The sequence below is a fragment of the Eretmochelys imbricata genome, chromosome 3, assembly GCF_965152235.1.
Source record: "Eretmochelys imbricata isolate rEreImb1 chromosome 3, rEreImb1.hap1, whole genome shotgun sequence".
Classification (NCBI taxonomy): Eukaryota; Metazoa; Chordata; order Testudines; family Cheloniidae; genus Eretmochelys; species Eretmochelys imbricata.
The window spans coordinates 201,725,512-201,738,273 of record NC_135574.1 but is presented as its reverse complement, the minus strand read 5'-3'; the positions used below and the strand labels follow the sequence as shown (position 1 = coordinate 201,738,273).

At 41.2% G+C, this 12,762-nt stretch overlaps 1 protein-coding gene across 1 annotated transcript in view; it reads left to right on the top strand.

The window, feature by feature from the left end:
• Positions 1–12,762, top strand: part of PLCB4 (phospholipase C beta 4) — a 208,855-nt gene that overhangs the window by 172,712 nt on the left and 23,381 nt on the right. The window contains exon 31 of the mRNA XM_077812056.1: positions 9,455–9,570. Coding sequence (XP_077668182.1) covers positions 9,455–9,570 — 116 coding nt within the window. The remainder of the gene's footprint in view (positions 1–9,454; positions 9,571–12,762) is intronic.

Here is a 12,762-nt window from a genome sequence, read left to right as displayed (position 1 = left end):
AGTGAGCTGTCACCTTCCTATACTGTAATGTTCATATTTATTTGGCATTTCACTGAATCTGAAAAACGCCAGTAACTTTTTGTAATGATCAGCCTTTCAAAAAGGACTTTCATACTAGGAACAACTTGCTCCTGAGTCTTAGCTGTGTACCATTAGTGAGTTTTAAATAAAGTAGCTTATGAGTTTTGCAGATTGCAGTAATGATTTGATCTTTAAAACAGACTAGAACGTTTACACTGAGCAATATCAGGAACCCAACAGTCACTGCCTGAGGCACATGCAGGAAGCATAGTCTCTTGGAAGGGGAGACACCATGGCACTGCACATATGGATGTGGAGCTTTTAATAGAGATCTTTGTTTTGTACCTTGTCATTAATACACAGGCTAACTTCTGGTCCCTGAGCAAATGAGCTGTGCTCATGGAAATTTCACAGGGGATGTGTTCAAGGTAGCCTGAAGGCAGGGTGTGGGGCACGCACACAGCTCCTATACAAGGGATTAGCCAGTAGAGTCACCTAAAAGCAACACCCCATGCGGCTAGATAAATAAAAAACACAAACTAAGCTTAATATACTGAATAGATTGGATATGAATTAGCAGATTCTCACCCTAAGAGATGATGCAAGCAGGCTGCAGATTCTTAAAGGGCAAGCTGCACTTGCTTTACGGCTTGGAATCCCCAAGTTTTTCATTCGCAGGCTAGAAATCCCTTTAGCCTGGGTCCAGCACGTCCCCCAGTTAAGTCTTTGTTCCTCAGGTGTTTCCAGGAGTCTTCTTGTGTGGGGAGTGAAGAACACCAAATGATGTCACTCCCTGCCTTATATAGCTTTAGCATATGGTGGAACCCTTTGGTTCAGTGCTTAGTTCCCAGACCAGTCTGTGGAAAAATACTGACATCCCAAGATGGAGTCTAGCGTTGTGCGGTCTGATCACATGTCCATGTAGAGTCATAGCAGCCGTTAATCACAGGCTGTTTGGAGTGTTCTCAGGAACGTTCATCACCAGGTGGGAGATAAACTTGTTCTAAGGCCGGTTGTTTTTTCCTAATGGCCCATTGCCCTAAAGAGGCTCTTCCCCACCCACTATCTGGACTGAAAGCATCTTGTCTAGTGAGCATTAACTAGGTGTAACTACATTTGAAATACAGATACATAGTCAATATTCATAACTTCAGATACAAAAATGATACATGCGTACAAATAGGATAATCATATTCAGCAAGTCATAACTTTCCCAATGACACCTCACATGCCTTATCTTGCATAAAATACATTATAATTATGCTATAAGCATATCATAATAATGTCACTGTGAAGAATATAGGGTACAGAGTCACAAAGTGGTCACATATAAAAAGCTCCTTCTGTGTTAAGAGATATTACCAGTTTTAGCTGTATTCCTTATTTTAAGTATAGGGAATCTCTCTCAAAGCCATTGACTCTGTCAAACAGAAGAAAGGTGTTTTTAAGTGTAACTGTCATGACTGTGAGTGCCTACCTCAGAACAGATTGTCAAAAGCATGGCAGGTCCCCTCACCCCCAACCTGGTGGTATGTTGTATCATTAGATTTCACCAACCCAGTACCAAATGTGAACTCCCAAAGTACTTCAGTAGTCTTATAATGGAGTCCCAGACTGTCCCCTTAGACACTCCAGTCTATCTGGCCACCCAGACAAGCTGGACTATGTGATAAATGGTCACTTACACCAAAAATCACAAATATTCCAGGTTACTCCCAGTCCCAAGAGACCAGGTCACTCACCCAGGTCGGGTAGCATGCTAGATCTCACATCAAAGACCAATTCTATAGAAAACTAACTATAGGTTTATTAGCTAAGGCGATGTCTACTGGAGAGCTAACCGCAGCACAACTGTACCAATGCAGCCACGTTGCTGTAAGATCTCTCATGTAGCTGCTCTATACCGACAGGAAGCCACCTCCAGCGAGCAGCCGTAGCTATGTCGGTGGGAGAAGCTCTCCTGCAATCATAGCGCTGTGCACACTGCCACTTATGCCAGCGAAATTTACGTCACTCGGATGGGGTGGGTTTTTTTTTTCACACCCGAGCGACATAAGTTTTGCCAGCATAAGTGGTAGTGTAGACATGGCCTAAGAAAAAGAAATGAGTTATTGAGAGGTTAAAGCAGGTCAAACACATGTACAGGTGAGTCACAGTCTATAATTCCAAATGGTAGTAAAGATGTCGTAATCTGTCAGTCTTCCAAAAAGTCTCTCAGTGCTACCCAGAATAACTCTGGGGATCTCCATCTTCTCGTTCAATTCTTCTGCCCTGTTACAATCCAAACAGTCCAGAGATGCAGGATATTTCCCTGAATCCATACATATAGCTTTTTCTCACAGAAAACACACTGACAGAGTCATCACCCACACAGGCTCTGCCTTTGATTGATGGAGAGATAGAGGAATCCATTTAGATGGTCTTCAATTTCTGATCATCACGCTGGCCTTCAAATGCACAAAATTAGTTTCCTGCTGAAGTTCTTCATTTGCATCACACAAGGCGTCTTTCTCGTTGAATGGGTTAGTTATCAGGATATATATACAATGTAAATGTTTGCTATCCCATTATAACAGGATACAGATATGTGAAAACAATGCATGTAACGTCCCATTAGTTTTCATGGAGTTTAAACACCAAATACATTCTTATACATTTAACAATCACTTTGATCTATACTAATAGAAAGGTGAATTGGCCTCGGGCTTTGGTGTGAGCTGACACCTGGTCTGCCAGTGTCACAGTACCTACTGAATGTGCCAAGAAATGTTATATACCCGTAATTATGTGTTTTGCCTGCTGTTAGTGGAGTGTATGAGATTATTCTCCCTCAATATCCTGCTTCTCTTTCTGCATAATCCTCAAGGTATGACGTTGTATATTCATGTCACCAGCTCACCTTGGGCCAAATTCTCTGGCTAGAGTACAACCCTAAATGCAGTGAAACTAGCATGGATCTGCTGTGTGCAATGGGGCAAGGTGCGGCAGCTCTGTGGTGTCCTCAGATTTTGAATAGTCATGAATCCAAATGCAAATTCCTCAACCCCTTTCTAGAGCTGCTGTAGAAGCTCCTCCATAGCAGACTGCTTCCCCCACCTCTCCTCGTGGGGCTACTGATCAGGGTACTCTGACCTGGGTTGAATTTCCCCCTAAATAAACGTATCCAGATTAATTTTCAATAACTTCCTTTTTTTAAAACTTCCTTTGGAAAGACCTTGGACTAAATGCTCTAGAATATAGAGCACCAGATTTACCCCAGTGTAGGTAAGCACATGTCCATTTGCCTACAATGGAGTTACATGTGCATAATAAGCTGAAGGCTGCACAAAAGTCATACGGTGGAGCAACTGCTCTTGCATATTTGAAATAAAAATACTGATGAGTCTGACTCATGGTAATATTGAAATGCCAAAAGACTGCACTGCTCAGCTGGTTATCTGTAAGGTTCCCTGATGGTTCACAGGAAGGAATTTTGGTGTGGTAATGGTGACATTTTTCATTTGCCATTCCAGTTTTCATGCAGAAATTGGCAGCACACCATTTGTATTGCATATAAATGTGTGTGCATGAACCTGTGATTATGCAGTGTAAGGTGTATTTTTTTAATCATAAAACATGCTAACATGGATCCAAGATCATAAAAAGCCACAAAAATGTGTTAGAATCTTCTTGAAATCTTCATTGCTCAAAATAATGGGGATTGTGCAGGTTTGTTCCAGACATCGTAATATAGAAACTGGCGTGGCTTAAAGAGAAATACCTTTATTGTTTTATAATGCCGTGTAATCATTTTTATGTTCTTGATATTAACTTTTACTGAAAAATAATATCAGTGAATTGCAGCTGGGATATAAAAGCAACTGACACTACTATGAAATGAGTAGGAGTATTTGAGCGATTATAAGGCTTTTGATTAAAATTGTATGTAATGTAGAGTGAATTGCTATGGAATCCCCACTGTGTGACATTCATCAGTGATGAGTTATACATAATAATACACTTCTGCTGGGTATTCAAAATAAACGTGGATCAAATTGTTGTTTTCAAATACTGCTTAAAAGTCTAGGGCTGATTTATTTTACAGCCAGAGATGTATAGGAGATGTTTAAAGAGAATCTAAAATATAACAACTCCAAAATATGTATTTCTTATGTAACATGCTATAGGAGCTTTAAATAGAAACATGAATTATAGTTAATGGAATTTGAGCAAGTGTAAAATCTTGGTTGCAGAATATCAGCAACTGGGGCACTGCCTGTGAATTGCTTAAATATAGAATTAGCTATTTTTATTATTTATATTAACATTAGTGCCCCAAATGTGCTAGGCACTGTACTTTACACACACGTAGGAAGATATGTTCTCTATCCACAAGAGTTTAGGCCTTGATTCGACAAGGTACCAAAGCACACAACTAATTTAAGCACATGAGTAATCCCACAGGCTTCACGTGCTTTAGTAGCCTGCTTACTGGGCCTTAACCACTACCCACAGGTATATTAATACTAAAAATGAATTAAATTTACCTTAAACATTCAAATAGTTGCAAGTGGTATTTATCATGTGGCTTACGTTGACAGGCAAAGTAGCTGGTAAAATCCTTTTGCCTCAGAAAGCCATATTTTAATTGTATTATTGGCTGCAATTTGGAGTTTAATCGGCAATTTGTAATTTTTTAGTATCTTTGTGTCTAAAAGAAACGAGTGAAATTAAAATGACAGAGGATTCAGAAAATCCTGAACCTGAGATTTATGGTATACCTGGGTGGTGCCAAATATACTGTCAACCAGTCTAGAACATATTTCCACTTGAAACTTTGTTTGCCTCCATATACATTACATTTACAAGCAGTGTTTGAAATACGCTGTAGAACTGACTTGGAGTTTTTCTTGGGACCTAGTCTTGACAATAGTTGTGGATGTAACAGTTATCTCTAGTCTACACAGACAGCAAATCAGACGTGTGTCAGCTAAGCCAGTGGTTCTCAAAGCCGGTCCGCCGCTTGTTCAGGGAAAGTCCCCGGTGGGCCAGGCCAGTTTGTTTACCTGCCGCATCCGCAGGTTCGGCAGATCGTGGCTCCCAGTGGCCGCGGTTTGCCGCTCCAGGCCAATGGGGGCTGCGGGAAGGGCAGACAGCACATCCCTCGGCCCGCACTGCTTCCCGCAGCCCCCATTGGCCTGGAGCGGCGAACCAAGGCCAGTGGGCGCCACGATCGGCCGAAGCTGCGGATGCAGCAGGTAAACAAACTGGCTCGGCCCACCAGGTGCTTTCCCTGAACAAGCAGCAGACCTGCTTTGAGAATCATTGAGCTAAGCCATTTTAGCTAGTCGTCTTTCCTCCCGGTTCTCCCTGTGACTGGCAGTCCCATAGAGTGTGATACCTTAGGTGTAGTGCCTTGTCCCCCTGCATTCTCTGTGCTTTATGCTATGCAGCTGATAGAGCGAGGATCCCTATGTTTATATATGTAACGGGAAAAAGCCATGCTGGTGTATCCATAGCCTGGTGGTAGCCATGGCACATACCTGATTGTCAGCCTCTGCTTCTCTTGGATCACTGATGATCCATCTCAGATGGTGAGCATGAATGTTCAGTCGTTTGGACAGAGTCCAACATAAGGACGTTGATGGCAATCTGGAATGATTTGGCAATTGTCAGGCCACGCAGAGCTATGTTGCGTTTTCTGTAGTCTGTCAATGTACAGGAAGGCTCCAGACAAAACTCACACACTGGGAAGTGCCAAGCCATGTCAGAAGTTTGAGGAACTATTATCGAATGATAATTTTGTAACTCCAGGTCAGAAAGGCAGACCTACCCAGAAAAACTGGGCTTACATTGGGGGTAAAAATTTCTGGCTGTACCTTTGTAGTTATTGTAGAGCTCTCAACTTTCATCCAGCTGTGAGAAGAGGACAAGTTACTTTGGGGAACCAGATGTGAGTGAACTCAAAGACAGAGGGTCAAAACTGGAGGCAAGGGAAGATGATGATCCTGGTGAGGCAAAGCGTTCTGGGGATGAAAAGACCTTGGTACAAGTTACTGTGCTGCATTACGTTTATTCTTCAGAATGTTCCTCTGTAGTTTTTTTGGAGATGCAGATTGAAGATGCATTTAACTCAGAGCCTGGGTGTTGCCAAATAAAGCAGAAGGACTATTTTTCCACACGTCCCATAAAAATTCACTGTCCCAGCTCTTTACATACAGGGGAGGGATAACTCAGTGGTTTGAGCATTGGCCTGCTAAACCCAGGATTGTGAGTTCAAATCTTGAGGGGGCCATTTAGGGATCTAGGGCAAAAATTGGGGATTGGTCCTGCTTTGAGCAGGGGGTTGGACTAGATGACCTCCTGAGGTCCCTTCCAACTCTGATATTCTATGATTCCCAATTTATGAAGGTGGCTTCAGGCTCAGAAATGCCCTTCTGAAGATAAGAAGAAATATTCACAAAGGGACTCTCCCGGAGCTGCATCGCTACTTGCAATGGCTCTGTTCTCCAAGTTAGCCTTAACAAATGCAGTGCATGCCATTGTGCTAAGTGGCAGAAATCAAAGTTAAAAGAGGAACTGGGCGTTAAAAAATGTACTTACCATGAGGCTCATCCCATAGTGGGTCCAGCAGCTTACCAGAGCAATGGGGCTTGGGTGCAATATTGCCCCTTTAAATAAAGTGCAGTCATTTCATATCGTGATTCAGAAAATTCAAGAACATTTGACACAATGGATGCAAGTAAGTTATGTCGCACAATAGCACAGTTATGTTGCAACATTTTTTAACCTACAATCTTTATTTTTTCTGCTTCCTCCTTCCCCACAAACATTCCCAAATCACAAGGCGGCACTTGCGCGTGTGAACTAAGTTTTCTTTTTCTCCCCGCTTAAAGCTACTTTACATCATCAATGCTTTGTCAAGGGAGTCAGAAAGGCAAAACTTGAGAGTTCATCAACAACCTTGTGAAGAAAGAAGGGGATGAGAGGAGAAATGAATAGTTAATTCTCAGCTCGCAGCAGGAGCTGAGGAAATCTCAGAAGAGAGCCAGAGGTCGCAGATGACAGAGGAGGATGAAAGGGTGAATGAAGTGCAGGAGGAGGAGACCATGTGCACACATGCATCACAAAAGAGAATTAAGAAAAATGGATCAGGCTCAAAGGGCTTTAAATGCTCTAATAAACAATGGAGCGCTGCCCTGCTGCCTTCAGAAACAGCCAGCACCAACATGAACAGCAAACCAGACCACGCTTTCCCCATCAATCAGCCTGTCTTCACTCCTCTCCAGGGTCGTCCGACTTCTCTCCAGTGATCTCTTCCTGTCTCTGCTCTGCTAGCTTAGCATCACCCAACTACTTGGATGGCACAGGCAGACATGGCAGTTTCCCAGTACACAGAGCTTTGTATTTTCTTCCTTTTTAGCTGCGTTTCTGTGCATTCAAACTAAAGCGTTGTTTCGTGAAACAATTTATGATGAGCATGTGTCCACAAAGAAAACACAGCCCAGTTGGTTATCTATCGAAAATAACTTTCTGTTGAATACAACATTTCAGGGAGTATATCCTCTTAGATAAAGATGAGTATTCAGAAAAGAATCAAATTAGGTTGTGATGGGGAAGTTCTGTATGGTTCCTAAACAAAGCAGGATTCCAGCACTGAATATTGCCTCCTTTTCCCAGTTCATGCAGAAGTGCTGGACAAGTGTACAGATGGCATATAATTTCAGATAATTATGCTTAGTCTTTTATATCAAGAATTGTACTGTTCCATTTATCTGGGGAAGAGTGTGTAGCTTTAGTAATTAAATATATCAGACAATTCACCTGTGGCTGTCTAGTGCCGTCAGGCCTGCTTCATCCTTTTCACTGTCTGCAGTTTCTCTTAGATTGCTAATCAGCCTGTGTATTCCCTGCTGAAGCTGACATCTTTCTGATGCTAGTAAAGTCCATTTTTTTTGTTTGATTCTCTGCAGAACAGAGAGCTCAGAGCTTCATCCTGAATAGAAATTGCAGGAGCTGCATTATGTTATTGCCCAGAGGGGTGGATAGCAGATGCTGGAATTCAGGTTTACATTCTAACGCTAGCTTTTAAAAGCGTTGCAGCATTTGTTAAAGGGAGGTGAAATTCTTCCATTAGTATTTTTAAAAGGAACTACACGGATGAGTTGGTTGCTATGATATATAGAAATAGTAGCAATGAAGCCTATGGTATAGAGCAGTCGTGTAAATTCAGAATGTGTAGTGAAACTAAATGAAAACAGACCAAAAAAAAATCCTGGTAACTTTTTAATGTAAAATGTGATCTGCTTACATTTCCCACAGTAAACCAAACCATAACAGTTAATACAAGACCTTTTTGTCAAGACTAGATAAAATCTAGGGGTATAGTACGTTAATAAAATAATTAAAATAACAAAATTCCCTATTGCAGTGTATGCTCAGTATTTTCCTACCATCACTGGCAGCCAGATGTTTGAAGAATAATGAGCATGTTTCATAAGGAAGGGTGATTAAAATGACTTATGAGTTTCAGTCCACTGCAGAGCCAGGACACACAAGCATTAAGTGAGGACTATTACTTCTGAAACAGAAAGGTTTTTATAAAGAGGTGGACCTGTGTATGTAATATGTGTGTACGTAATTAACCTTTTATTCCCATGCGGAAAATTGTTTCCCCCTTTACACTAGTATAACTCAGGTGTGACTCATTGAAATCAGTGGAATTACACTGGTGTGATATAGATCAGAATCAGGTCCTTTATGAGTAGCTTGTGCCTGGGGAAGGCCGGAAAGAAAAACACAAATAGTCCGTTGCAGCTAACTAAATATACATTTGATAGCCCTATTGCGTAGCTTAACATCACTTGGAATAAGAAACCAGCTTCTGCGCGATGAACCTTTGCTAGGACAAAATACCGAGTGCCACTAGACTTATGGGCCAGATCCTCAGCCAGTGTCAATTTTTATTGACTTTAGTTGAGCTATGTGATTTACACCAGCTGAAGATCTGGGGCTGTGTTCACTCTAGGATACTTAGGGGGATGCCTGTTGTTTTTTTGTGATCCCCGGGGTTCCAGAATCTTTATATGGTACCTGCTCTGAGTTCATAAATCTTATTACTGCACTGCATTTAAATGATCATGTATTCCAAAAAGATATAGTTATGCAGATATTACCTGTTGGCATTTTTTTCCATAAAGTTCTTGGTTTATGGTAGCTGTATACCATATTTTCAGGATATTAGCACTCTGCCAGGACAGATTTTCCTGCAACGTGCACCGAGGAGAAAGGTTTTACATTTACTGTGGGAGATCTGGGCCCCTTGCTATCAGGCAGCTAAAAGGGATTAAATACAGTGCCAGACATATTTGTTCCTACACTGATATTATCCACTTTAAGAAAATGAAACATTAAAAGTCCAGCAACCTAATTGTAAGGTCCTACTGTTTTCCAGGAGCACAGCACTATGCAGAAGTTGCACTGCACACAAGTTGACAAAATAGTGGCACAGTATGATAAAGAAAAGTTATCTTATGAGAAAATGTTAGAGAAGGCAATCAAGAAGAAAGGGTAAGATATTCTTTTAAAATGTTTTATAAGAATCAAAACAGATTTTTATGCTTTTACTGTCTGGAACAAAATATTACTAGAAAAGTAATTTATATTTAACTTACAGCAGCCTGACCTGGCCCTCCTCAGTCAATATAAATATAACCTGCACGAGGATTTAAGGATTGGGCCCTAAGTGTTGTTCTTGCTTTGCCTTACTGGAGTCCTCTATTTTCTCCGCATGTGACATTAAAGCAAATTAATCACATCAGATGTTCAGTATCCATGGGCCTGCCCTTGCTCTCATTGAGACCAACGGGAGTTTTACCTTTGGTTTCAATGAGAGCAGGCTCAGAAGCTCCGTGAATTACATCATTAGACTTCGATCACAATTTGGTCTTGGAAAAAATTGATGTATTAATCTTGAACTTTGTCGACGGAAGCTCAGATCAAATAATAGGATCTGCTTTCCCGTCATCTCGAAAAGGTTCCTCTCAACACAGGAACTGTAAATACTCTTTCAGATTCGCAGCTGATTATAAATTGGCTTTTATGATGGCAGTGAAGCTACCTCGGTTTGTGCTAGCCTAGGATCTAACCCATTGTCGATATGCAGTTCTTAACTGCTCCTGAAGTTTCTGGAATATCTTCTTCATAATTCATAAAATTTGTCTCTTGCGGTCCTAATAGGCAGAACCTAGAGGTTTCTATAATTTCCAGGTTCCTGCTGTTCTCCGGTTGTTAGCTCTTTATCTTGTAGCAGCTTCTCCTCTGTTTTCCCCCTGTTGCTGACGTCTACCTCCCAAAGTCCCTTTTTGATTAAATAACAATATTGTACCATTAGTCTTACAGTTAACCTGTGACCCCTGAAAAGCGGGAATGAGTTTCTTAGTAGAATACAGGTTTCAGACTAGCAGCCGTGTTAGTCTGTATTCGCAAAAAGAAAAGGAGGACCTGTGGTACCTTAGAGACTAACCAATTTATTTGAGCGTAAGCTCACGAAAGCTTATGCTCAAATAAATTTGTTAGTCTCTAAGGTGCCACAAGTCCTCCTTTTCTTTTTTAGTAGAATACAGAATTATATTAGCAGTTAGTATTAATTGTTTGTATTGTCTGATCCGGCAACAACATTTCCCTGATCCTGGAATGACGTCACTCTCCACCTCCCAACAAATTTAATAAAATAATATTAAATTATTAATACTGGGCTGGTGGTAGAGGGTCTGCAACTGAGCTGTTGGGGCCAGTCTCTGATAAAATTATTTGCTGTATTGAGCTTAGGTGCCGTTTTGGCGATGGGTTCTTTCATAAACGCTTTACTGTGTTTGATACAGTATTTGGATGAACAGTATTTGTAAAATATGTGTGTGTGCCTGAATGTATATTAAACAAAACTCTTATTAGAAGTAGCAGTCTCTGAAGCAAAAGAGGTAACAAGAAGTCTCCACAATAAGTTATGCAAAGACTGCATGAACTCTTCCAAAGTGTACCATGAGCTGTTTTTACTTTAAGGAAGGACAACCATTGTCAGGACCCAAATATTTCTTAGGCTGAGCAGCACTTCCAGAAACAATCCTAATGTTGCAAACAGATCCCTGAAGTATCAGCTTTCAGAGTAGCAGCCGTGTTAGTCTGTATCCGTAAAAAGAAAAGGAGGACTTGTGGCACCTTAGAGACTAACAAATTTATTAAAGCGTAAGCTTTCGTGAGCTACAGCCCACTTCATCACGACACTCTGATTATAAGGGGAGCTGGTGAAACAGGAAAAGCTCATTTCAATTGACTGAACTGCAGCACATGGCTAAGGAGTTGGCAGGTGTGAACTGGGATTATAATTAATGGCAGATGGTATTCACTAATGGCACATGGTATTCACTCCTTGCACCATTAGTGACAAACTGAGCACCATGGAAATTATACTGTATCTGCCTTCCAGGGAGATAGGCTTACAGCTGTTCTGCATTTTGAGAACCTTGAGCCAGAAGATTTACGCATCAGCATTAACACTGGTCTGAGAAGAGATTGGTCTTCCCACTCTTCTACGTCTAGGCAAAGCAGCAAATAAACAAAGGCAGATATCAGATTTAAATGTGGTGATAACTGTCCATGACTGCATTAACAATCAGTGAAAACCTTTGTGTAAGACCTCTGACGAAGACCTGAGAATGGGTGACTAGGAAGATAACTCATCCCCGTTTCACCTCACTTAGGTTGCTGCAATTAGATCACAGTAAGTTTCCACTGGCATTCATAACACTTCCCTGCCCTCAGGGCCTCCTGAAGATTTCTGATAGTTTGGGTCCATGCTTTGGAAAACTAAAAGATTTTTTTAAAAAAATGAAAACCTTAAGTGTAAACAAAGGAGTAGATGGCCTCAGGATGTTATGTTGGGACAGAGAACCATTTACTTGTCACCAGCTTGACTCCATCCCAGGTCATGAATGAGCAAAAGCCACCATCTGATGGCTGTTCTGTGGTGCAAGGGAAAAGAACTGTCCTCTAATCCCTAGTGGGTAGACGTCCTTATCATGTAAACTATTCTATCTGTGTGCATTCTTGCCAGTTTTAACAGACAGGCCAATGTGCTATATGCACACAGATTCTGGTTTACCCTGTTGTTCCTAAAAGTGGATCCTTCACATCTGGATCAAGGTACACTAAGGGGATAGTGCAGGGGGAAGTTGACCCTGTCACTGTTTGTGCTGCTCTGAGCCCAGATTCAGCCAGGATCTCAAGCACATGCTTAAATCCATCTCTGTTCTATGGTACCTTTAAGCACCTGCTTAAATGTAAGCGCAGCGAATGGAACTTAAGCACATGCTTAGCTTTGAAGGCATGTGCTTAGGTGCGGTGCTGAGTATGGGCCCTGGTTCGTTGGCTAAATAATGTATTTGGTTTCCACTGCTGTCATTCTGGCAACTTTCACAAGCAATACGTTGATTTAAAATAAATTAAAAATATTAAAGGAATTCGATTTGAATTTGGTGCATATTCATCCAAAAGACAAAAATGCCTTCCTGAAAGACAAAAATGCCTTGCATTCTGGTTTTGTGATGCTTACATGTAGTTTTTTTTCTAGTGTATCTCCCACATGGCATGACGTGTCTGTCAGCTGCATAATTTTCAGGAAAAAAATTAATTACAGCTTCATTCACCGACAGATGGACAGGATTTAGTTCCCTGTGCACTTGAGCAAGTAGTTCAGATGCACAC